At 42.6% G+C, this 27,829-nt stretch overlaps 1 protein-coding gene across 1 annotated transcript in view; it reads left to right on the top strand.

Annotated features, from left to right (window-relative positions):
* Positions 1-27,829, top strand: part of USH2A (usherin) — a 684,687-nt gene that overhangs the window by 486,281 nt on the left and 170,577 nt on the right. The window contains exons 50-51 of the mRNA XM_077339259.1: positions 5,685-5,883; positions 23,009-23,174. Coding sequence (XP_077195374.1) covers positions 5,685-5,883; positions 23,009-23,174 — 365 coding nt within the window. The remainder of the gene's footprint in view (positions 1-5,684; positions 5,884-23,008; positions 23,175-27,829) is intronic.

The raw sequence follows: 27,829 nt of genomic DNA, 5'->3' as shown, positions 1-27,829 counted from the left end.
TGGGAGAGATTTATGTATGCATTTGGTCCTCCCACTAAATTCAGTATGATTTAACAAGCCTAAACTTTTGTAAGTTAGTGTCCATTCTGGTTTGCATTAGACTCTGATAACTCTGGACTCAAAAGAGCCAGTAGTATATAACCTTATCTATTAGTGATATGGGAACATATAATAAAAATGTAATTAATAAATGATGGAAATGGAGATGAAGATGTCTGTGAAAAACTTGAAATTTTGCTTTGTGTTGCAAAATCTCCATTTTAATTTAGGCATGGTTTGCAGAACAAATTGAATGCAGAATTAACATTTGAACAATCATTTTTTTTTATATGTAAATTCTGCATCTTGAAAATGGATCTACCAGATTAGAACTCTGTGTTCTAAAAGTATTTCCAGAGATGAGTGTGATTTTCCATCTTGGTGAGCTTGTGGTATTCCCTGCAATTAACATGGCAAAATAGATCTTTTCAAACTTCTTGTTGTTGCATCTCCACAAGGGCATTGAGAGTTAGCGACTCCTTAAGAAAAGAGTGAGATGTGGCACCAGAAGGGCCTGTGAAAAGGCAATATTGGACAAAATTGCACCCTTGCTTGTGTTGAGTATGCTCCACTTATCATATACATAAAAAAGTAGAGGCTCTCACGGGTATCTGGGATACATACCTGCTCCAGAGCTGTTTAATCCATCCCCCTCCCTCCCTCCCTCCCTCCCTCTCACACAAAAACACACACATGCACACAAACCCTTTCCCTCTCCATTTCCCCCCTCCTCTCTCCTTCCCTCTTCCTTCTCCGACCTACTCCCCAGTCCCTCCTCCCCAAACATGCACAAACACACATGTATACAAAGAGTCCTCCCCCCTCAGGAGTGCCCCAGCCTCCTTCAGCCTGGAGGGCAGTGCCTGGGCCTGCGCTGGCATTGTGGCCTGCCATGCTGGCCCCAGAGGCCTGGAAGACAGCTGCCCCAACCCTGGGAGCCGAGCAGCCTCCGCCCCGGTCCCTAGAGGCCTCCCCACCACCCAGACTCCCTGCGCCCTCCTCCTCTCCCCCCCCCTCTCCTCACCTTCATGGTGATGCTGGCCTGCCCAGCCTCCATGCTGCCTCACAATGTTCCCTGGCCAGGCAGGCCAGCACTGGCCTGCCTGGCTGCAATGTTACCCCACCTGGCTGCTTCACTGCCCCATGAGTGCCCAGGCTACTCTGGGCAGTGCAGTGGTGGCCCAGCCTCCTCCTGCAATGGCCTGCACTGTGCCTGTCAGCCGCCGGCCGTGATGCCCCACAGCTGCCCAGCCTCATCTGGCATGCTCTCTGGGGCAGGGCTAGGAAATGTCCCACATCAAAAAGTGATTCATACTTATGACGATATGCTGAAGGTTCCAAAGAATCTCCCCTCCCCCAGGGCCAATTGCTGTTCTTGCTCAGGTTTCCACAGCCTGCTATGAGGGAAGCCTCTAACAGCCCCTGACTGAGGCAAAGGAGGCGTTTCCAACAGCAATGCAGGGGAGGCTGAGGGTATGCATGGGCATTCCTTTTGAGGAGGGGAAACCTTTACCCTTCTAACTAAGCCATGGCTGACAAGGAGGCCAATTAAAATACTGTTGTGGCCAGCCTCGTTGCTTGATGGCAGATGCAGCCAAGCCATGCATGTCTCTTCTCTGCAACTCTCTGAAAGTTTGAGGTCTACCACACAAGTTGTGCAGATAAAACTGGATACTGTTACACAGGTTCTTTTGCTTCCTGTTTCATCTGCACAACCCTGTTTCATCAGGTGTTTCATCTTCACAACAACCTGCAAGGTAGGCCTTAAATGTTTCTTCTGTACAACTCTGTCCACCCTCCAAAGCAGATATTTTCACCTGGAAAGCTGATCTTTATAATCTGGAGATGAACTGTAATTCCAGGAGCTGTCCAGGCCCCACCTGGAGGTTGGCTACCCCTGGGTTGCAAATAGTCCTGGGGGTTTGGAAGAGGGCCTTAAAATGGTGCAATGCCTCAGAGTTCACCCTCCAAAGTAGCCATTTTTGCCTGCAGAGCTGATTATTATAATCTAGAGATGACCAGCGATAATAAGAACTGAAGTGACTTTTCTCAAGCTTGGTAAAGAAAAATCAGTATTTGCATACAAATGCATAAGTGGCCCAGAATTTCAAGTGGTTAGCTTTACAGGAAAGTAGACAATGAGACTTTGAGGGCAATTAGGTGATCTACTTTTGACTTGCAGGCGTGTCTGATGGGGGTGGAAGGAAGACGCTGAGGCTTAAAAATGGCCACACCTTTTATTTTAACACACCAAGTTGGCAACCAAAATAGGCACGGTTAAAGAGAGCCTAACCCAGCGGTTCAACCACAAACCAGCGCCCTTTGATGTCCCCTGCCCCCCTTCCTGGTAGGCAAGTCATCCTTGAGCGCTGAGCCCCTACCAAGGGAAGTGTTCCAACCTAATATGCCAGAGAGAGGCACAGACCTCCTCTGACACATAGGCTACCTGACTGAGTAACCTTCCCCTCCGGGTGGGCCTAGCTCACTGTGACAAATTGACATGACAAATCCAACACAAGAATTGAACACAAAACACCAGTAAACAGGATGGGTGGGCGGGTTCCGACTGCTTGCTGCCCTGTTAGCCAGGGAAAGAGGGTAGGTTGGTGCTCGTCGCTCCATAAATGGGTGCGATGAGCCCATGAGCATTGCCTGAGCCTGTGCACACCACTCCCTCCTCCCCCATCCCAGACGTACCGAGGATGCACAATGTCCCCTTCCACCCACTCTTCCCAACAACCTGCAAGGTAGGCCTTAAATGTTTCTTCTGTACAACTCTGTCCACCCTCCAAAGCAGATATTTTCACCTGGAAAGCTGATCTTTATAATCTGGAGATGAACACAAGGGAAAGAGGGTAGGTTGGTGCTCGTCGCTCCATAAATGGGTGCGATGAGCCCATGAGCATTGCCTGAGCCTGTGCACACCACTCCCTCCTCCCCCATCCCAGACGTACCGAGGATGCACAATGTCCCCTTCCACCCACTCTTCCGCCTTGTCAATAGAGGCTTTGGGAACGAGATAAGTCCCCAGCTTCTTTTATTAGGCAAAGACTTGGCCTTGTGGACAATGACAGGAACTGCAGTTGCCAGCAGTAGGCCTCAGGCTTCAGAAAGGCAGACATCACCAGCCAAACAACAGACTGCTGCCAGCCAAGGGGTTTATGTGTCTACGTGCATTCCTTTTGAAGGGGCGCATGTGAGGGGAGAGAGGGAAGAGAGCTTTCCCTTCATCCTAACTTCCTGGAGATGAGCTGTACTTGCAGGGGATCCTCAGACCCTGCTTGGATGCTGGTATCCCTAAACCTCAGTGGGTTACAATGCTCCAAGGTTACCTCTCCAAAGCAGCCTTTTTTGCCTGGGGAGCTGATCTTTATAGTCTCGAGATGAGCAGCAATTCCTGATCTGGAAATATTCCTTGAGGTTTGGAAGTTGGGCCTCAAAAGTGTATAATGTCTCTGCAGCCACCTAACCACCCACAGAGCACCCCCTGACCTGTTTCAGGTCAAGAAAACATTGCAGTGAGGAGGGAAGGTTGCCAGATAGGTTTAGATTCATGTTCTGGAATTCCACACTTCCTAATTGTGCATAAACCGGACTAGAGTCAAGACTGCTATGCACAGAGAGACCTCCTCTTAGGGTTGCCAGCTTCCAAATAAGACACTAAGCCCACACTAAACCATGAGCTAATGCTCTTTGCATTACAGAACGCAACGGGCTTTACTACTAGTATAAGAATAAGAGGAGTTCCTCCAATTACCCCCTTCCAACTGTACTCTTGAGCAAATTAGATTGGTGTGGGTCCCTTGTCCCCCCCCCCCCATATGGTGTCATCTGTCTGTTGAACTGGGGGAGGGAGGGTTGGCTGCCACTGTCTGGAATTGGTTGTTTTAGATGTTATGGTTTTTTGGAGGGTTTTAATGTGGGGGTTTTACATTGTTAGCCTCCATGAGCTGGGTTCTGGCAGTGAGGAAAAGGCTAAAGCAGTGTTGTCTGAAGATCAACCCTTCAAAGACAGAGGTCCTGTGGCTGGGTAAGAAGGGACCAAGTAAGGAAGTGTGCCTACCCAACCTGGACAGAGTGTGTCTACCAGTAGCCCACTCCACCAGAAACCTGGGTGGGATCCTTAACACCTCCCTCTCTATGGAGGCACAGGTCACAGGAGTAGCACAGCAGGCCTTCTACTGCTTACACTAAGCCAAGCTACTAGCACTCTACTTGGCACCACAGCACCTAACCACAGTGATCCATGTGACTGTTGCCTCTAGACTGAACTTCTGCAACTCATTCTATCCTTATCCTTGACCCAGAAACTGCAATAGGTTCACAATGCAGTAGCCAGGATTCTCACCAATATAGTGTGGAGATCTCACATCCAGCCTATACTTCAGCAACTCAGCTGACTCCCAATTGAATTCCGGATTAGGCTTGAAGTTTTGGTTCTTACCATCAAGGCCATACACGGACTGAGCCCAGTGTACCTGAGAGACCATCTCTTCTATACCCCCAAAAGAGCATTACGCTCTGCCACCGCCAACTGGCTGGTGATCCCTGGCCTCATACAAGCACATCAGTCCTCAATGAGGGCCAGAGATTTTTCTGTCCTGGCACCCACCTGATGGAACGAGTTCCCTGAAGAGATCAGGGCCCTGCCTGAACTCCCACAATTTTGCAGGGTCTGCAAAAGGGAACTCCTCCACTAGGTGTTTGCCTGAGACTGAGCAAACCCAAATAACATCCACAGGTCCCCCTTAGACACCCCCCCATGGCCTGAACAAGTCTGATCTCTCTGGCAGCCTTAGCTAAATTACCATTCCTGTTATGTTGATATTGTTTAAGATCACTGAAATTGTGTTATTCAGAACCAGTGTTAGATCATTGTTGTTGTATTTGACTATGTTAGGCCATTCCATGTATCCCCCCATGATGTTATATATAAACCACCCTGAGCCATATAGAAGGGCGGTATAAAAATCTAATAAATAAATAAATAAACAAATAAATAAATAAATAAATAAATAAACATGTGTTGCGTCTTTCATACAAACAGATATATGTATGGACATGCAGGGTGGAGATGCAAGATTCACTGTAACATGTGAACTGGGTTAATGTAAAGTCCTTAGGAAAAATAATTCATGGTTTTGAAACTGGGTTTGTACAAAGAAACACAGAGTTGAAGGTTGTCAACAAATATGTGTTTCTTTGTCCAAATTGCCCCAGCAATGCTGTAAAGGTCCTAAGCCAGTGCCTGGCTTTTCAGTTCAGACAGTCAAAGGTCAATATGGTGAAATTGAATCCTGTCACAACAGAGGTGATACAGGTTGGGAAAGTGGTGATCTTGGAGGAGGTTCAGCTGCCCATTATTGATTCAGTTGACAATCAAGGATCTGCTAGAGAAGCAAGTGAATTCAGCTGCAAAAAAAAAAAAATACTTCCTTCATTTAGCTTGGGAGATAGCTCCATTCTCTGACTTGATTGATCTGGCCACATGGATACATGACACAGTAACCTCAATGTTAGACTACTGTAAAGTCCTCTAGATGTGTTTGCCCATGAAGACCACCCAGAATCTACAGCTGGTGCAGAATGCCATAACTCATATTCAAAAAGAAATTATTCATTATTATTTTTTGTTGTTGATGTAGGTCACTTCAGATAAACTGGGCATCTCCTGGACAACCAAATGGCATTATCATAGGGTATGAACTGTTACGTAAAGCTTTGCGACGGTGCACTGCAGCACAGCATCTACCAATCCACAAAAATGCAGGGATATGTCTACCCCTGGAGTGTGATATCCATGAAAATATCTGTGAAGGCCTGTGTTATAATCCACAGTTTAAGGTAACACCAAATGATTTGTTTTCTATTTTATTTTCAGAATATTTATAAAACTTATAAATCTGCTACAGTTTAAAGTTGTCAGAAGATGTATTTTAGCTGAACTCAACAGGGTTTATCTGAAACACTGATTATGCCAACCACCCAATAATCTGCCACAAATCACCTACTTCCTTTAGTTGCATCACCTGCATGCCTAGCTGGGTGAATGGGTTCTGTTCAGCTTCTCAAGTTCACTCTTCCTGTGCATCCTGGGTTCTGTGAGGGTTTTGGTAGAGCCAGGGCTTGGAGAAGCTATTGTCCCCTAAGCCTGGCAGTGTTTTGTTGGGAAACAGGGGCAGAGTCTGCACTTACTTTTTTTATTCCATTGTCAATCCTGTTTGAACTCGGGTCTTCCTCTTCCCTCCCTCCCCATTGAAACAGGAAAGTTCTGCACGTGGTTAGGGAGGCTCAGAAGGGGGGGGGGCAAATGGAGACTCTTTCTTTGTTTTCTTGAAGGGGGGGGGGAGAGGATCCAAGAAGTCAGAGGAGGGAGGAAAGAAATCCTTTCTTTTCTTGAAGGGGGGGGGACGAAGAAGGCACAAAAAAAATCCAAGGCTGACAGAAGTTGAGAGAATTTAGGGGCTTCTCCTTTAAGGCAGGCTTGTCACATGACCACCTGTAGCCAATCACGGGTCCTCTACCACGGAGGAGAGCCCAGATTCAAAACAATGCGATTTTCTGAATATATTCAGGATTAAAAGCAGTCTAAAATATCGCACAATAAAGGTAGGGTCACTCCGGATCAATCCTTCTTGCTGCAGAAGGAAAATTTAAATCGCCTAAAATCCAAACGGACATCGCATTCTATTTAGAGGGCAGGGACTGAATTGATCTGGGGTTGGAATAAAAGCTCCGTGCAGTTTACACCAGGGTCCCTGACAGCATAGAAGCAACCAAGTTTTTTCAAGCCTTCTAGCAGTGTAGCAAACCCACTCATATTTCAGATGAATGAATCCCAAGAACATAGCCTATATAAAGATTTATTTAGTGAACAAAAACGGGAGTTGTTTAAAAATATAGATTAAAAAAAGAATAGTGTCTTTAATCTATCAAAGTACTTTTGCAGCAAACAATATGAAAGGGGATGGAAATTAAAGGAGGATTATTCAAAAGAATGCTGCAGAGGTCAGAAGCAAGCAAGTAGAAAGACTTCAAACAGCCCTAGCCCATCTAGCTCAGTGTTCCCTGGGCTAGGCTTACATTAGTCCAGCTGCTTTCTTAGACTGGCACTCATAGGGTCTGCTGGTTATCACGGGCCTACAAGGAACACTCTGACCAATTATGCATGGCAACAGCCACGCTGGGCCTCCACCAATTCCTGGAAGTGGGTCAGCATGCCTCGCTGGATCCTGTGTACACATGGGGGAAGAAATCCCCTGGCACACAGGGCAGGAAATTTCCGCTGTGACTAACACTGGTAGCGGCAGCAGGGTGGCGGTGCGGGGGGGGGGGGGGCACAGAGGTCCCACCACAGGATGGTGTGATAGTGGCATGCTACTATCCCACCATTGTGGGGGTATAAACATGCCTTATTCAGCTCCACAGCACAAAGCTGAACAGGGTATTTTGTGTCCTTGCAGGCCTGCCCGGGCCGGGCCTCTGCTTGCCACCATGGCAAAACAGGGAAAGTGGAACAATCTGCCACGGGCCATCTGAGGCCGTGATTTGGGCCAGGGCTGGGAAAAGGCTGGGATGGCAGGGACATCATGTGTATGCAAGGATTAGCCCCGCTGCCTGCAGCCACCAGCCTGGCATCCCTGCCCTGTGTATAATCGATCTCTGTTTCTCTTCAGTAGACACAAGGGAAATACACAGAAGTATCCTTCAATGCCCACCCCCGACAAGATACTGGATCAGGGTTTTGCCTGCTATTAGGGAGGAAGCGCCAATGCTGTTGTCCCACATCACTGTCTGAGACTTGGACAACCAGGATAAAAGGGATGAAGCCCAATCTATGTTCCTAATTACAGTTCTGTATTACAGGATGGTTGCTGTTTCAATCAGAGTCGCTCATTGAATGCTTTGTCCAGCAGCTTTCTGAGAGAAGAGAGGGTCACACAAAGTGGGTAAACTGAGCACAAAAAAATAGAAAAATATATGGGAATTCAGGGGACTCAGATTGACAGGGTCAATCTGCTGTCTGCCAGCCTAGGCCTTCAGTCTTTAAAATGAAGATAATACTGCCCTACCTTAATCACTGTTGGAATTTTTACTAATATTTTTGATATGCTTTGAACACCTAGAAAAACCAGCATGTAAATATAAGTTGCTATAAGTAACAAAAGGCTGTTTATTAGAGCACTACTAGCCAACAGAGTAGCACTAAAATGTAGCATTAAATTGCACGGGTGCAGTATTTTAATTTGAACACACTTAGAACACATGAAAGAGCCTCTTGTGGCGCAGAGTGGTAAGGCAGCTGTCTGAAAGCTTTGCCCATGAGGCTGGGAGTTCAATCCCAGCAGCCGGCTCAAGGTTGACTCAGCCTTCCATCCTTCCGAGGTCGGTAAAATGAGTACCCAGCTTGCTGGGAGGAAAACGGTCATGACTGGGGAAGGCACTGGCAAACCACCCCGTATTGAGTCTGCCATGAAAACGCTAGAGGGCGTCACCCCAAGGGTCAGACATGACTCGGTGCTTGCACAGGGGAAACCTTTACCTTTACCTTTACCTAGAACACATGAAGCTGTTGTATAGAGTCAGAACAGTGATTTATTCCAGTTACTGTTTTCTATTCTGACTGGCAGCAGCTGTTCAGATTCTCATGTTGCTGTCTTTCATGTCATCTACTACCTGATCATTTGAACTGAAGATGCCAGGGATTGAACATAGGACCTTCTGTGTCCAAAGCACATGCTCTACTACCTAGCCATATTGCAGAGATGCAGTCTGATCCAGGAGGATGTGTACTTTATAGCCAGTTTAGCACAGTGGCGTTGTAGTATCTGGCTGTTCCTTGATATATGTTGACTTCCAACAGTGTTGCACTCCCTATATTTACTTGAAAAACTGATAATAAAAAGCTTGAGGATGATGTTTCCTCTTGTGCATTTTATTCTTATCATTTATCATAATCTGCATGGCAAATATTAGTTTATTGGGATGATTAGATGCCTTTTTGGAGACTTGCATGATTGAATGATTTGATGCTGCTTTACAACAAATCCATTTAGTTTCAGCTACAAGTGGGTGGTTGTTTACCTGACAATGATGAGCAACTCTGAACAGTGGCCTATCGTGATTTGTCAGAAATATTTTAAAATTATGGTCATTTGCAGATTAATGGTCATATTAGTTGCAGTTTAGGAGTTGGATCAATAGTGTAGTCAGAGAGTGGGAGTCTGTGCACAGTTTTTATTGACAAATGAGGTGGAAAACTCTTAGTTTGAAGGTAAGATTTAATGTAATGAAATAATGTGCCTATTTGTCAACAGCCTCATCGCACATTCAATGACAGTGTGTATTCATAAGATTCCCTGTCAGACAAGACAGCAATTAGGAAAGTGAGTTATTTGAGTGATTCACATAAAAATATAAATTACTGCAGCTCATGCAGCCTTAGCTTTGTACTGCATTTAGCATCTGTGAAATTTAGCCATGTCATTGCAAGTTTCGCTTTTACCTGCAGTGTAACTTTTTGGCTTTGTAGCTTTTTTCTTTTTGTAAAGCACATATAATGTAGCCTTTTTAAAAAGTGAATTTGCTACAATGATATTGATCATTTGCTACAAACTGATAAATAAAGCTTGAAAGTAAACATTTTTCCCTTCATTTGTAGTCTTCCTTTCTCATTTAGACACAAATATCTATCAGCAGCTATTTACAAGTCAAAGGAAATACAAATGCCCTCTTGCACTGATTTTCTTGTGAGGCTGAACTTTTACATAAGACTTGGGAAGAACTAGAAAAGTTATGCTGCCCTGTTGCCTGGCTCCCAGCCTAGGCAACACAATGTACTCCAGATAGTGCTGCAATTGACTAATCAATGTTATTATGGTTGTGGTTGTAGTGTGAGCATTGCCAGCCTGTTGTGCTTGCCACTCCTTTCTTTCCCTGTTTTTGTCAAGAGCACCAAATATGCCATTGTGCTCCTCAAAAGTTTTGTCCAATAGATTTCTGGGCTGTGGTGGGAAGGGTATAGGAAGGGACCCAAAGACTGGACCTTTCCATCTCTGGGATGCCGTGGTTGCTATGACAGGCTTCAGAGAGAAGATAGAGTAAGATGGACTACATACATCCTCCTGTTTTGAGTCCGGGAAGTGCTAGCCTTGCCAGTATTACTGTATAGCTGAAGACAAAGCAGTATGTGATGGACAGAAGTCTGAATGTCAGGTTCTGAGGGCTGAAATAACAGCAACAGTTAGTGAAGGTTAAATATCTTCACTAGGTAGAGAGAGGCTGTGAGATGCTCCCCTGAGCCACTGATTGGCTTGCATCAGGTGAGAGGTAATTAATATATTCTAGCTGTGTGCTGAGAGAGATTAAGTCTGATTTGAATCTATTGTGGTTCTGACAGAATCTATGTCTGTGCCTAGCTGACCATCTGCTCCAAGGATAAAAGAGAACTGAGTTTTCTACTGACAGCTAATCCACATAGTGTCTGGACAACTAGGGCATATATTTGACAGTGGTAATTTGGGCAGTGAAGTGCTAACTCACAATTTGTGCCAATTTGGAAGCACAAAAGATTTTTTTTAAGGAGAGGAGAATCCCTGCCCAGTTAGAAAGGGGAAATCAGGAGTGTGCATTTCCTCAGACTTGTGCATATGAGAAAGTGGTTCAGTCTTCTCAGTAGGCAGCAGAATACTGGTACTTCAAGGAAAGAAAAGTGGAGGCACCAGGAAAGCATGCCAGTTTCTAGGATCCAGGGAGTTCAGGGAAAACTCGATTGAAAAAGGACATGTTTTGTGGAAAACGTCACAACAAAACCTCTCAGTTTAAGAGAAATCTTAACATCTGAAAGAAAAGCTTATGAACATATCAAAAGCTTGTAACAAAAACCTGAAACTATAAAATAACCAATTTGTATGGGGAAAAAACTTGATTACTCATTCCAACTTCCATAATCCTCTTTGGAAAATCAAATCTTGTATTTGTTTGCTGTTAAAAATGTCTCAGTGCCTTTCTGATAAAGGGGTATAAGAAAAAGGGCTCTATAACTTCCCAAAAGGGTTCCAGAAGTAAAGCCAACAAGATCTAACTTTGACAGGGTGGGACAGTGTGCTTCATTTTTTTATAACTAAGGAACTACACTACAAGGCTAGCTCACTTTGTGAAGGAACCACATTTTCATTCTGGAGGCAAAATTTACTTAAGAGTGCGGATATATGCAAAGGTAACTGACATAATATACCACTGTATTCAGATCCTGTAATCACATTGAGGAGAGGGTCTCTGCTGACTGGCTTGCTGAGGAGTGGTCTGTTGGCTCAAATTGCCAGACTAGAGTTTTTCTTTAAATCACATTAATGGAGAGGAGAAGAGGGAGAATTCTGGACAGATAGGGATAGAATATAAGGGGATAGAAAGGGATAGAATATAAGGGGGAATGGCATGCATAATATACCATGCGAGAGAACTCAAAACTTTACATGATTCTATGATGTTGTAGACTTTGTTTAGCCAGGCCAAAAGCAGTGTTTCAGTATGTCTGTTGCTTTTGAGCTGAGTTCTTCCAGGTAACGCAAACTAGGAGTGAACTGTGTGGCCTCCCACATAGCTGACTCATACAGTTCAGACAGCATACCTACAAAGGACTAAAATAGTCCATTAATCTCTCTGAGGTCCAGAATTGATGCAGTCGGCCAGATTGTATTTATCTGTTGGTGGATATAAGATGGTCCATCTTTCCCTGTCATATAGGCTAAGGCTAATGTGTTTTGGCAGGGAAAATCTCTTGTGTGAGGGGTACAATCCCTTAGATTAGAATTTCATTCCAGTTGAATGGAGGGGGTAGTTATTCCTGGAAATTAATGGAAACAACATATGAATTAAAAATGTGTATTTGTAAAACTAAAGAGAATCAAAAATGAAAAAAGGTATACATCCCTAATCCAAAGCAATAGCCATCTGTGTATTTAGTATGCAGTCTGAAAAAGCATCACTCCCTGTAAATTTCCCCCCAAATTCTGCACCAGCTTCACATCCTTTGGTAAGGATTCATACCATTACTACATACATAATTTACACCAGTTCAGCAGAGCATGAAAGCCATTGTTCTTTATGCATTTTACCTGGAGCATTTTGATTGCAGTGAAAGCCATTTGAGGAATTTTATACCTAAAAGGTGGTAATCTGAGTGTACAATTAAGAAGTATAATCAACCTCAAACTTTAAATCATTTGATGTAAAAGATACCAAATAAAATGATAGAACGTAATTTTATAAGTTTAATAGCAAGTTTAGGAGCTACCAAATATGTTTATCAGTAAAAGTCACCAAAAGGAACCAATTAATATTTTGGATGATAAACATCTTATGTATCATTCTCCTGACAGACAGAACTGGAATATTCACCTTCTGTTTCTACTGTGATAAAGTTTTCAAACACTGGCTTTATGAAATACAAATGTTTTGTTATACATTATAATCCAAGTAAGATCCAACATCTACATCTACAGTCCTTAATAATGTAGTTGTCATGAACATCAGTTTGCACTTTCAAAGTTGAGCAGAATGGAACACAGAAGGGAACCTGAGGTTAAAAACTGTTGAGAGAGTTGGATAATGCTTCATTTTCTCCCCCTTTGCACTTTATTAATGTAAAGAGCATTCAAGTAAAGGGTGTTGGAGACGTCCTTTATTTATCCAAGTCCCAAATAATTTTCCATAACCTTAGGCCACAATTCTATGTAGAAGTAAGTCATAATGTACATATTTGGTCTTATTTATAAGAATAGCATGAAGTAGTCACTTTGTTACTGAATGCTTTGTATTGTTCCTCTAGATCAGGGGTAGTCAAACTGCGGCCCTCCAGATGTCCATGGACTACAATTCCCAGGAGCCCCTGCCAGCGAATGCCGCAGTTTGACTACCCCTGCTCTAGATATAAGATTGAGTTCCATCACCCATTTTCAGATTTAGTGTCAAATTGGGATAGCCTCTTTCACTTTCTGTCCAGTCTGAACTTGCACATGCTATACTGGTTGAGCAGATTCTCTTGTCAGCCAATAATTGTATTGTGTGGATAGTTGACTGGTCAGATCTCTGAGTCCACCCTCAGATTTTCACAGTGTCCTCTTTGCTTCTTGAGATTTCCCATTCTTTCTCGCATGTACATCTTGAACTACATCTATCCTCCAATTAAATCACATCCATTTCTCTCTGCTCATTAATATTGCTTATTGCCACAGTACTAATAAAAAGTATCTGCTGTTTAGAAGACGAAGAAGAAGAAGAGTTGGTTCTTATATGCCGCTTTTCCCTACCCGAAGGAGGCTCAAAGCGGCTTACAGTCGCCTTCCCATTCCTCTCCCCACAACAGACACCCTGTGGGGTGGGTGAGGCTGAGAGAGCCCTGATATTCCTGCTCGGTCAGAACAATTTTATCAGTGCCGTGGCGAGCCCAGGGTCACCCAAATGGTTGCATGTGGGGGAGCGCAGAATCGAACCCGGCATGCCAGATTAGAAGTCCGCACTCCTAGCCACTACACCAAGCTGGCAACCTGTGGTCCAGGAAGTATGGAATAGACTTCCTCATCATTTGTTATGATATAAGCCAACTTTCTGACAAAGAATTGCACAATGTGCATTGCTTCAAGTGAGAATTCTTAATCTGAACAGAGAAACAATTAAGAACAACAATATTTAATAACAGGCAGGTTGTCAAAGTATATATATGCCTCATTAAACCATCAATGAGTATTATCTCTAAATAAAAGTGGATGAGATAATACTGACCTGATGAGAACCCTGGCTGCTATACCTAAATATAAGAGGATGAGATAATGAAGACCATTACCAATTTCAGCACATTTGCTTTTTCTGGAATATGACTTAATCCTGACATTACTTGAATGCATTCTATTTTATGGGTTGGTAATGCATATCCTCTGGGCTTCATACCAATGCAAATAGTAACTGTCTTAAAATGCTGCCAAAACTGCTATTTTGGAATTTACAGCAGGTTGCAGAGGATGTTCGGGACTCGGAGCTACGTAATAGTATCATCAAGAATACAAATGAGGGCTGGCAAGATAAATGAGGCTAAGGATTGTGTTGAGTAGGGGGTAATTGGGAAGCTCTATCTGAGTTATATAGGGGTGAAAAACTGTAACAAGAGATTATCTCAAGAAAAGAGTTGAGTTGATGAAAAGGGAAACATTCAACTTTAGAGTTCTAGGGAGTCATAACAATTTAGAGCACTTTTGTCAACTAAATCATATTGATTCAGAAAAGTGTAAGTTAATGAAGAAAACAGATGTTGTAGACCTCCTATGCTCTACTAGTACTGTTTTGTTGTCTGTTTCTTCTCCAACCTGATATAAAGACTGTTGTTACACTTATGTGTTATACCTGTGCCATGAAAATGAATTTTGGTGGCAGGAAAGGAAAGGGGCTGGCACTGTTTCCTTGCTCATCATCAAAAGGACTCTTGGAGTAGTTTTGTTCCCCAGACTATTGTGCAGTGTTGTGCTGGCCAAATAGTATTTGATGAAGTGTATCTCCTACCATTTACACAATGACATCATGGTGCCTCAAAGCATGTGGACTATCATAAAGTTGCCAGGCAGCATCATGGGAGAATTTGTTTTAAAGAAATGTAAGCTCATATACTTACTAGAAGTTCTTACAGAACTGAGCATATAATTTCTGATGATTCATAGAGCTCCTCCAGAATTGACAAAGGGTAGCTCTACCATCAGAAACTCTATGGCTTTATGTAGACCTATTCTTTGGCACTTCCAGAAAGAACTTCTGGCAAGTACAAAAAGCTCCATTAAAAAAAGAATCTCCTCCTGCCACTCCAAGAACTCAGGGCGAAAGGATTCCCTGTGGGCTCATGCTGCAAACTCACTCTAGCATCCCCTTACTTGATAAAGGTGTCAGGAGAAATGAGGAGTGAGCATTTCATAGCACATTGGGCCATGGCTTCACAATGGCTATCAGTGCTCCTGTGTATCATGGCATGTCTGGGCAGTATCAAAATTATCTCCAAAGTGAGCTGAGAGGTTCACACTATCTCTGTCTTTTGTGATTACTGCCAAGATATCAAGAGAGAATCAAGCTCCAAAGCCGTTTCAGCCCCAAATCGTCTGAACAACATGCATTCTTAATGGAGTAAACATCACACATTTGTGAGATAAGCAAGTTTATGTAGGCTTTGTTGGTGTGTCAATAAAATAATTGATCATTAAGGAGCTATAATTTTATAAAATGTCCAGAGAAGAATCTTAAGTCATTTAAATTCAGAGTGATGACAGTTTTTATCCTGTTTGTAGCAGTTCTGTGGTCAAGAAAAAGACAGATCTGGTTGTCTTCTCAATCTAGCCATGTTTCTTTATGGAATGCATTTGCGGTAGACAAATGGTCACATTCTGGGTTGTCAGAGGCATGTTTTCCTACTCAGCACCAGAAGAGGAATATATCTTCAGCAACAATAAAAAACATCCAAGTAGCAAATCTATTATTTTTCTTGTAGAAAAGTAGATGCCACTTTAGCAGCAAGTAGACCCTAACAAGTGTGATAACATATATAAAAAAGAAAGGAAACACAAACAAATTAATTCCAAGTATAACAAGGGTACAGTCCTAAATATTATATCTTTGGAGTAAATCCTATTAAACTCAATGGGACTTATTTCTGAATATAGCCACATAGGTTTAGGGTGCATAGTACTAAGATTATTTAGAAAAAAATATTTTAATGTATGACTCCTGTATTGAGTATAAAGAGATCCCAGAGCTTAAGCTAAGATCTGTATATTAATGATTCCAAATTAGTGAGAATTGGGATTTTTTGCTTAGTTCTGCTTGTGGTTTTTGAAGCAGCAATTCAGCCTTTTAAAGGAAATAGTTGTTTCTGATTTCTGTAATTCTTTGATAAAGGAATCAGGGGAATATGGGGGTTGCTTTGTTTTACTGATTAACTGCATAAAATGCTCAGCATCATAAATTGTGTTAATTCCTGTAATTTTCTTTATCTCCTGCTCAGTTTGATTGTTAGCATCTCACCTGTTTAAAAGTAATTACCGCAGGAAATATGAAAGTCATGGTATCGTTGCCCTGCATGCTCAGAACTCAATGGGGCTAATCACGTGAATAATGTTAGTGCCTAAAGGAAAAATGTTACTGAACCATAGCAAGCCTGTGTATGTGCTAGTTAATAGCTTTTCACTAACACAGATAACAGTCACTGGAACATCATCAATCTGCCGAAGTATAGATAGAGATTTCCTTGCTGACATACATTTCAATTAAACTTATGAGCTTGTGGCTCATAAGTGAGCTTGTGGCTCACACGGTGTGAGGCCAAGACACAGAAGTGTTTAAGAATCTGATCTTACCTACAGTTTTGTCTCAAGAAACAGAACCAAAGCAAAGTTAGGCTGAATAGAATTGATCCTTGCTATCGGAATACAAGTTCCCATCACCAAACAGCAACTTTTTGGCATATCAATCAGTCTGGGTCACATAGGCAGCAGCATAGACTTGTCACTGCACATCAGATGGGCCTCCCGGTTACTCCTGTTAAGTCCTCTCCATCCCCTGCTGCTTGCCAGGAGGGACCTGAGCTTACTAGGCTTAGAAGGTAGGGCTGCCAAGGCAAGATCTCAGCTAACTGCTGTCACCAATTGATTATCTATATGCCCATTATTTTCCTAATGTGGACATATTTATTATACACCAAATGTTTCCCATGCAATTCAATCTTCAGTGAATAGAAATAAATCCAAATTGCTGTTTTCCCCCCTATTTATCTCTGGAATCTGTTAACTACTTTCATTATGTTGCATGTTAATTTACTCTCACACTCTACCTACAAGTTTGAACTGATTACTTCCATTCCATGATATTGTGTCTGAGGAAGTGTATGTGCACACGAAAACTCACCCCTTGAATAAAACTTGGTTGGCCTTAAAGGTGCCACTGGACTCTAGAATCACTGAAGTTCAGAAGTATCCCATGAAACATGGAAAGTACGTTACTGACCTTAAAAGCTTCAGCCTTATTAACAAGCACTGGACAGTCATGGCAGCGTCAAGTGGCGAAGGTGATGATTTTAAGCAGGTCTACTCAGAAATATGCCCCATGCTATTTATTGGTCTTACTCCTAGGAAAATGTTTTTAGGATTGCCATCCACACTAAGAAATACATTGCTGAATGCCATACTGGTACACCCTAGAAAGCTGAAAGCATGCACAACAAACAGAACCCTGTGGAACCCAACAGAACAAATCCTATATTGCAAGGGCTATATGAGGTATGGTGACAGATTATCCATTAATATTATTGGTTCTGTTTGTGTATGACCAATGGAATGTAATAAAGATTGACTGAACTTGCTAGGGTTTTTCCTGGGTTGTAGGCTGCGGACATTGTTGGTGGAAAGTGTCAGGAGGGCTCCTGGCCCCTAGCTGCCAAGCAGTCAATCATATGTATACCTGAGCCTATTTTAATGTAGCTGCAACATCCAGTCATATTGGAGACAGCTAATACAATTTTCAGAGAAGAGCAGGCAGATGTGCAGTTGGAGATCTTGGTGATAGCAAATACGTGCAATCTGTCCCTGGAAGTGAGCAGATGTGCTCGTTTGATTCTTGGAGAAAAAACAGATGAAATGTTTTAAAAGTCTGATTCAGGGTGGAGCAGACAGGTAGATTAGACCCACTAGTAATATGCATTACTTCTAATTTAGTTCTGCTAATTCCTTCAAATGCGAAATTGCCTGTAATGTTCTTGTGAATTATTAAATAAACTAGTTTCAAAGCCCCTTTATAAAAAGGGGTTTTGAAAGGGGAGAAGGCGCGTGAGTCCAGCAGGGAGGGAAGCCCCAGCAGCCGCGCTTCGCGCGACTGCTGGGGGTTCCCTCGGGCGGCGGTCTGACGCTGCGAGAGGCGCTTTGCGCCTCTCGCAGCGTCAGTCCGGGAGCAACTGCTGGCTCGCAGTTGCTCAGGCTGGGAATCCTGAGCAGTTGCTCAGGCTGGGAATCGGAGCGAAGCGCCTGCCGATTGGTCCCTCCGATTGTCTGTCGTGAGGAAGGGTCCAACCCGGACCCTTCCTCATCACGGACAAAGCCCACCTCTAGGGGGCTTAACGAATTATTTAGGCTGTTTAAAGATTTGTATCCACCAATCTCTAGCACTCTAACTTGAAAAGAAGATAATATTTTACCAGAGGTGGTTTGCCATTGCCTGCCTCTGCTTTATTGGTAGTCTCTTATCCAAATACTAACCAGTGCCAACCCTGCTTAGCTTCCAAGATCAGGCTAGCCTGGGATCTCTAGGGCAGAACCCTTATTAGTAATCAAATGGAGTTTATCCACTGAAGCTGCCAATGCAATTCCATGTTAGGTCTGTTAGGTCTGTGGATGCGCAATTGCTTTCTCTTGGATCTAAACAGCCACATGCTGCACCAGCTGCACTTTCTGGCTCAGGGACAATGGTAGGCCCACATAGAGTGAGTTACAGAATTCCAGTCTAGAGGTGACCATTGCATGAATCACTGTGGCCAAGCACTCCTGCAGTAGTTAGGCCGCTACCAGTTGAGCCTGGGGGAGGCAGAAAAATGCTATGTGGGCTGCTCTGAAGACCTGGGCCTCCATTGATAAGGAGGTATCCAAGGTCACCTCCAAGTATGCCAGGAGCCGGTCCATGGCAGCCCTTTCAACTACCTTACCCAGAAAAGCAAGATGTGAAATTGGGTGATAGCTGGCTGGGTCCTATGGCTCCAGCGATGTTTTTTTCAGTAGACAACAAACCACCACCTCCTTAGTGTCTCTGGAAACTCCCTGGTAGATAGGGAGAGATTAACCATATCTCACAGAGGTCCTCCTATCCACTGGTTGCTCATTTTGAGCAACCAAGAAAGATAGGGATCAAGGGGGCAAGTAGTCACCCTCACTGACTCTGCCTGAGGCCATCAAACATATCCCCCAAAGGGTCCCTTGTTCTTTATCTGTATCAATTGTAGCAAGAAGGTCATGGCGGAATGACAAGACTATCTGTGAAAACGCTCTCAAATGCCTCACAGCCAAGTCCAATTGACTACTAATTTTGCACCCCTCCTTTAGGGTGGTAAGGGATCAAATTACCCTAAATAATTCAGCCACATGAGAGCTTACGGATGCTATAGAGGTGGCATAAGACTCACATTTAGCTGCCTTCAAAGCCATCTCATACTCATTCATCAGTATGCAATAAGATGTTCTTGCAGCCTGGTTGCGAGTCTTCCTCCACACTTGCTCTAGTCATCTCACTGATCTCTTTCTCTCCCAAAGATCCAATGTATACATGGGGTCAATTTGAGGTGAAGGCAGAGAGGATGCCGAGGAGTGATCTCATCAATGATGGCAGTCAAGTAGGACTGCTAGTCCTCCACTAGCACCACCAATGAGTCACCTGGAGGCATCAGGTCCTGCAGAGCATTCAGGAATCTAATAGAATTCATAAGTCTCTGCAGATGGGCTAAAATACACCTGCCACCACACAGGGTGGGGGTGGTATCCTAAACCAGGGCATAGTAGTCTGACCATGGGACTGGATTAGCTACCATCAGATCCACCTCTACTCCAGCCCTGAAGATCAAATTGAGGAGTGGGACTGGTAACAAGTTGGGAGAGCCCTAACATCGCCATGTTTGACACCAGGTCCAAAGTTAACCCAGAGGACAGTAAAACGACAAGGACATTTAAGTCACTGAGAATTCTCAGACTCGAGTACTGCAAGACGAGGCCGTTACCACCTCCAAGAGGCTCAACAGGCTTGCTGGGGGCATGTAGGGTGGATGGTGCCAAACCATTATGACACACTATACCCCAGCAATCGACAGGACCTGGAAAGCCAGTAAGAGAAAGCTTTCAGGACCAGGACTTCCACCCCCTTTACCATGGGGCCGGAACTGACCTGGCGTTGCACAAGGCCAGTGTTGGCTCACTCCCTAGCCTCCCACACGTCTAGGGATGGGATGGAGGTTAGAAAGGCAGCACTCATAGCCAAACCCACAGCCATGGAAACCCCATGGCCGTTGGCCTACTAGACCCATATCCTTCTTTTGTCAAACGTCCTCCCCACACTATACCTCCCATAATCACTGGGATCCCCATCCCATTCAGGGCCCCTGTACTCCCAGGCATCCCCCCTAACTAAATAGCCCTATCCTCTGCAATAATAATAACTCACCACCCAGCCTAACCACCCCACCCACAAATCCAGCTCCCCAGCCTAACCTAATTTATACAAACTACCCGGCCCTCTGAAAGGAGAAAACCCATCTGGGTCTCTGAGGTTCGCCCTCCGCCAAGGCTATCCTAGGGCTACCTAATCACTCTTCTTTGGTGAATCAGTAGGAGACCATCAGTTGCCACCTGGCAGCCCACATTTCCAGCTGTCCCCATGAGATTTCCTCAGCTTACAGGACTTCTCAGAGTCTCTCTTTCTAAGCTCTCTTCCATCCCTACAGATCATCTCCATTCTCAGCTCAGTGGCTGGTGAGCCGCTTGGCTAGGTGAAGTGTGGGGGGGTCTCTCTCTTTCCTTCCCTCCCCCTTCCAGTGTTGATTGTGCCAATTGCCCCTGTAGCCTCTTGTGACCTCCAAGCTGGTACTGATGGAACTTGCCAGTCAGGCACCCTGATGGCCTCCACAGATAATCTCACATTGCGTGCTCCCCCATATTTGCTTTGTATGCACTGTATTAGCTTCCTTTGGAGGGCAGTGTCTGGTATTGTGGGACCTACATGTGTTCCCCTAGGCCATACCATCAGGCCTGCCCCTTTGTGCTGCAGTACTTCATTCCTGGATTCACCCATGTACTTGTACATAGGTGTGCCCTTGTTTTCAGCTATGAAATGTTTCACTCAGAAGTAAAAGTACAGTAAAAAAATAAACATTTCTTTTGAATTCAACAGTTTCATTTCCCCTGCCACCTCATTATAGATTATTATACAGAATAATATAGTTTCATAAAGTTCACATCGATATTTGTATGCATGTATCAAGGGCAAAATATACATTTATCAGATTTTGAACTTAAGAATGAATTTGAGGACTAAAAAATGAGGGGAGATTATATTATTATTATTATTAATATTATTATTATTATTATTAATAATAATATAAACAACAAAAATTTCATTTATATGCCACCCTTCCCTATGGCTCAGGGTGGCCTACAAGTTTAAAATACACACATATAAGTTAAATAAATAGTATAAAAGTTAATGTAATCTTATAATGACAATAATTTAAAATAAATGGTGCCTGTTGCATCTGAGGTATTTCCTATTTTGAGGGAATCCCCAATGGCAATGTAGATATAAATCTGTGGGTTGTGGGGCGGAGGCCTGCGTATGTTAACTGTCATCCTTGGTCTCAATCATAGGCCTTAAATAAATGCTGTGGAGGCCACATGTAGGGATGCCAGATGGAACCAGCCCCCCCCCCACCCCAGAATTACAGCTCATCTCTATCCTACAAAGATTAGTTCCTCTAGAGAAAATGGACGCTTTGATGGGTAGACTGTATAGTGTTATATCCCACTGAGGTCTGTGTCCTCCCCAGGCTCCATCCACAAATCTTTAGGAGTTTCCCAGCCTGGATATGTCAATCCTTCTCCTTGTTCCCCACCAGTGGCCAGGAAGGATCTGGCAACCCTCAGTCCATATATCTTCCACATGGAAATAGCTAGTAAAATCAAATGTGTAACATGACATCATTGCATGGCAACATTCCCAATCCTTTGTGGCTGCTGAGGGAAAAGATCTGGGACAGGAAATTAACTGCTAGTTATTCCATTTCATAGACTTCATTGTCTAGTGGGTGGAGAGAAAAAGAAGGGCAGCCACTGGGTTCTGTAACATTTCAGTCTTAGTGATTCCTTATAGTCCAAGTAAGCTTACCTGAATTTTCAAGGCTTTTAATCTTTATATTGATCATTTATTTTTTAAAAAATCAACAACCAATATGAAGCAATAATCTTTTGGGCACTTTTTCGTGTGGATAGTTGTTTTTTATATGCAAACCACATTTGTGTGAATTCTTTTGGCTTGGCTCAAAAGGGAAGAAAGGATCAACAAGGTTTCACTAAAATATCTGTTCAGTGCCACCAAAATATTGCCTTCTGTCTTGCCATGATAACTATTCATTGTAAAATGAGATGAATGTAAGTTCTGAGATTGCATTTTATGATATTCAAACAACTGTTCAATATGTGTCATGTATACAACAGATACAACAGAGGTTGAAACATACATATAATTATGTGATTGTTCAAGCACATGATTTATCCCAACAGCACCTGACAAGAAGTTCTCAGTTAAAAGGCTATTCAAAAATCATTTCCATGCAAATTTTACTTTTAACAGTGTGTGTGTGTGTGTGTGTGTGTGTGTGTGTGTGTGTGTGTGTGTGTGTGTGTGTGTAATGGAGAGTGGGGGAGATTTAACTTGAAACGTGCTCTTTGAAAAACCATGGTCATAAATAAGTGATCATATGTTATAAAGGAAGAAATTTCACTTAATATTAACCTGAAGACATAACACAGTCTTCATATTGGGAAGCCATCTTTTTTTAGTCTTGAGGGTCATCATATCAGACTGCTCCTTTTTGAAAGAAAACAGAATTCAAACATGGTGTAACTCTGTGTCAGTACTGTGATATCCCCTCACTAAAGAAGACTTTGCAGTGTCATAGGAAACATGAAATATTAATAAGGAATGCATTAGTATAAAATGTGCTTAAAAACAGTAAGTGTCAAAATAAAAATGCTGTAATTTTACTTAATTCTTGTAGTGCAAGAGGTCATTGCATATGTTACAGCAGTATTATTAATAGCAGTTCTAAACTAATATATATGCATTTTCTTTTGAAATTTCCCACCCCCAGGAAGACATGTTTTTAATATAAAGTCTCTTTCTTTGTGACATCTAGGTGTGTTGTAATGGGATTCTGTTCAACAATACACCTGGTTACCAGTGTTGTGAGGATAAGTACATCCAAACTATTAATACATCAGGCATTTGCTGTGGTGGCCAGATGCATGCTGTTCAACCAGACTATGAGTGTTGTGGTGGCTATTACACAAAGGTATTGGCAGGTAAGAGGTATTTAATAGGGACTGGACATTATTGTATTTAAGGAATATGCATTAATATCCTTTGGTGTACTATGGAAATCTTAACCTTATCTAAGTTTGGTAAATCAACACATACCTAATACTCTGTCTTCCCAACTATCATGACCTCCATTTTATCTGGGTTAAACTTTTTTAATTAATACATTTGTTTGTTAATCCTCAGATATGTGACCATAGCCTGGAGATACTGGCCAAGGCCCATCTTTCCCATAGGCCTCCAGAGCTTTAGATAATGAGATACAAAACTCAGATGATCTGCTTGGAAATAAGTGGGTATGTGCTGAAGTCCCTACAAAAGGTGGGGAATGGAGATCTCTAGGAATTACATTTTATTTCCAGCAACTTAGATCAGTTCCCCTGGAGAAAATGGCTGCTTTGGAAGGTGGCCTCCATAGCATTATACTCCACTGCAGTCTCTCCCCGCCCCAACATCCACCCACACCTGGGGCCATTCCGTACGACTTAAATGTAGCAGAAGTCTTACCTTTGGTAAAAGGTAAAGGTATCCCCTGTGCAAGCACCGGGTCATGTCTGACCTTGGGGTGCCGCCCTCTAGCCTTTTCATGGCAGACTCAATATGGGGTGGTTTACCAGTGCCTTCCCCAGTCATTACCGTTTACCCCCCAGCAAGCTGGGTACTCATTTTACCGACCTCGGAAGGATGGAAGGCTGAGCCAACCTTGAGCCGGCTGCTGGGATTGAACTCCCAGCTTCATGGGCAAAGCTTCAGACTGCATGTCTGCTGCCTTGCCACTCTGTGCCACAAGCAGCTCGCTAAGTGTATATCTGGGCACAATTCAGAGTGGGTGGCTGCTGATAGCACTTTTTCTTAGTAGCACCTGGGTTATGGAATATTCTACGTAGTTAATAAGCATAATTATCTTTTAGGCACCATGTGGTGTAAATTTGTAGTGAGCAAATTCACATGATAGGATGCTTATTTCAGCCTTTTTCAACCTTCTGACTATGAAAGAGCCCCTGAAATAAATTTTCAGGCTTCAGTGACCCCCAGAATTGATGCCTCCATGTCACATGCCCTGGAAGCGATATGTCAGCAGAACTGATATCACCACCCACACCCTTCATCATCCTTTCGCACCCTCCCCCCCCTTTCCTACCACTACAGTGTCTCTGCCTCATATAGGCTTGAAAGAAGGGCAGGAACTGAGAAGACAGACCAAACCCCCAGACCCTGCCTCAATCAACTACTCTCCTTTGATTCTTACAGTTCGTAAGCTCGTGGCCAAGTCCATTAAGGCGGGAGGGGGAAGGCTGCAGACCCCCTCCAGAGCTCCCACAGACCCTGAGGGGTCCACAGACCCCTGGTTGGGAATCCCTGGCTTATTTGTTATTTGCAATATGAAGAAAATTAGTTTTCTTTGGAAACCTGTCTAAAATATTATTTGCAGTTAGGTTTTTGGATATATTTTAAAATGAGAGTAGGTATGAATATACCAAAGAATGCTTTCCATTGGCTGTTTAAGATACACATATCTCTATGCAGACAAGTGTGAGGTCAGGAGCTAAATTGACTGTATTACCCATGGGTTGGCACACATTCCCTGTGCTCAGAAGTACTTTGAATTTCTGCCAAGCTATGCAGCACATCCTAAATTACAATGCCTTCAAAAGTCATTCATATATCACAATAGTAGAATACTGCCCATGATGTCATCCAAAAGAAAAAAAATGCTGTCCCACAAAACTAAAGGAGAGTCTTTTGCTGTTCTCAGTAATCTCAATGTACTAAAGGAAGATGGTTGTCTGTGATCTTTAGACCCATCCAGTAGTCTCTGTTAACTAATGCTATTTACACAGGAAAAGAGAACTAAAATAACACAAACCATCTTGTCTCTAAAAGAAGCTCAAATTTAATCAGCAATCTTAAAACTTCAGTTGGAGAATATTGATGTACTGTTTGATAACTTATTTATTTTTATAAGTATGTGCTTTCTGCTTCCCTCCCTCCCCCCCCTTTTCCTTAAGGGCAGCAACAAGAACACTATTGGTCACCTTCTGTCTTTTTTCTTTTATATATAAATATGCTAATAACCTCAAGCTAAATGTTAATGTGGGTCATTCTTTGATAAGGATAACAATTAACTGTTAAGACTGCATGGTAGTTTTCAGAGAGAAAACATTTTCAAGCTTGGTTTAGAATGGATCCCATTTTGAGAGGTTAATGAGAAGGTTACTGATCCTTTGTGTCTTATGTCTAATGGTCCTTCTTATAAAAAAATAAGAATCTGTATTATTTCCGATTGATGTAACTTACATGCTCGTTGAAGGCCTTCCTCTGTTCAGTCATGAAATTAGATTCTGAAGAGAGCAGAGAAATGTGGTTAAGTATCTAAACAGATTATATATCATACTCTAAAGGTGTGTTCTTGTCTTTCGGATTTATTATTGACTTTATTTGATAAAGATATTTAAACAGGGCACTCTTGGCATGCATGTTTTCTGGATGATATTTGGCCAGTTTGATGATGCCAGATGTACTTAGAGTAGTTTACTGCTGCAATCAAGCTTACAGTACAAGAAGGGAGTAGCACTGTTATCTGAGAGCATAGAGCAGAAGATACAGATATGAATCCCAAGGGAAAAATGGGGAGATGAATTTCCAAAGTATAATAAAGTAAATAACGTTAGTGTTCATCACACTTCTCTTTTTCCCTGGAGTTTTTCTGGAGAAAGTGAACACTCTTCTTTCTTGAATGTCATCTCTGAACACTGTAGCCAGCTCCCAGCAAGGTGACTTACATATGAAATTGAACATAGAAGTGAGGGGACAGGTTAATTTCCTCTTTATAAGTTCTATTGTTGAGTCTCCAAACTCCTTTCTAAACTTCAGAAACATCGCAACATGGTTTGAGGTATAGATGAGGACTCAGGAGCTTAATAAACTAATTTTTGGAAAGCAAAGTAGTGCATATACAGGCTAATAGATACCGTATTTGCTGGCGTATAAGACGACTGGGCGTATAGGACGACCCCCCAACATTTCCACTCAAAATATAGAGTTTGTTACATTACATTACAGTACTATGGGCAGCTACGTCTATCCCAACTGAAGTGCACCCAGCCTATAGGACAACCCCCCCACTTGGAGGCATGTTTTTCAGGGGAAAATCTAGTCTTACATGCCAGCAAATACTGTACTTAACTTTCAATCACATCTGATACCAACTGATTCCTGAGCCTAGTAAAGCCTACTGGTTAAATTCATGCCATTTGAATATCAGCCTGGAACAGCTACATTCACTAGAAAACAAATGATTCTAAAAATCTAGAAATTCAAGTAGAGCTCTTTGCTGGCTGCTCTGTATTGAGATGCTCTAACTGGAAACGTCAAAGGAGATTTTACAATATTGCAAGGCAAAATCCTATGTTTGGAATGGAAGAAGACAACTGTACAACAATTTATGGACAAGCTACATGGACTATTTTCTGTAACAATAACTTACAACCTTGATCAGTTAGGCTTAACTTTTCTTCTTTATAATCCCTCAAATTCCTTCCTAATGTTAATATTCCCTTCTCTATTTTGTTCAACTTTAAGTAGATACTGTCCTTTCTCTTTATATCTACACTGTGTGAGGAAGGAAAGAGTAAGCATGGAGGCTGGCCTTTTGGACTAGCCTCAAATCAGCAGAAAGGGGATTGCTCTCATATTCCTTCTCCTCATAATATGCTGTTTATCTTCCTGACTGGAGAGATCCATGCAATGCTTCTCTTCTTTGCTCTTCACTATTGTTAATGAGTAGGTTTTTTATTCATCAGTAGACTCACAACAGCAAAGTGCACTTTGTGCACTTTTCACGTCTTCTTCACCCCCTTAAGATTTCTGTCTCCATCCATCATGGATTCTATCTCTGCTTTTAGTATTTTGTTAAGTTCAATTGATTCTGAAGTCTTAAACCCTCACTATGGCATTGATATGGTAGGGTCACGTCATGGGTTTTTTCCTTATAATGCTTAGTATTTCATTAGCTAAAAGTTTGACACACATGTTGTGACAGACAGTAAAAGCTCAAATGTGCAGTGTAAGCATGCAAAGGGTTAACCTGAGAGCATTGCATGACAAAATGCTAAAAAGGAATTTGATTGGTTATCATCAGTTGAGTAGAAAAACTTCTGAGCTGAATGCTGAAGTGAACTTAGTAAAACCCTGAAGAGTTGGGTGCTGACAGTGTTTGTGTTTAGTCCTGACTGATAGTAGTTGAACACAGATGGAGTACTTGGATTGCTGGCAGGAGGAGTGGGTAGGTCAGTGAAGACTTCCATTTGCATGTGAAAAAGACTCACATTTGGGTATAGGTCTTCTACTGAGAGATGAAATTCCCTACTCAATTATAAAAGAGATATGACTCAGAATGGAGTGATCCCAGGTCTAGTGTGTTTAAAGACTGCCTTCTGAAACTGAAGAGTCAGTAAAACTCAAGAAAGTGTACTGTTTTTAGTGAAGGAATTTTGGAACTGGATAGTATATCCCTTCCTTCTGGAAACCAAAAGAGGCAATTAAGCTCAAGAACATAAACTAGAGTGTTTAAGAAACACCAAAACCAAAGCTGCTCATCTTAAACGTTTTAAGATTGTGTGAAAAACTTGTTGTTGTT

Source organism: Paroedura picta, chromosome 1, assembly GCF_049243985.1.
Source record: "Paroedura picta isolate Pp20150507F chromosome 1, Ppicta_v3.0, whole genome shotgun sequence".
NCBI lineage: Eukaryota > Metazoa > Chordata > Lepidosauria > Squamata > Gekkonidae > Paroedura > Paroedura picta.
This window is presented reverse-complemented; position numbering and strand designations above follow the sequence as displayed.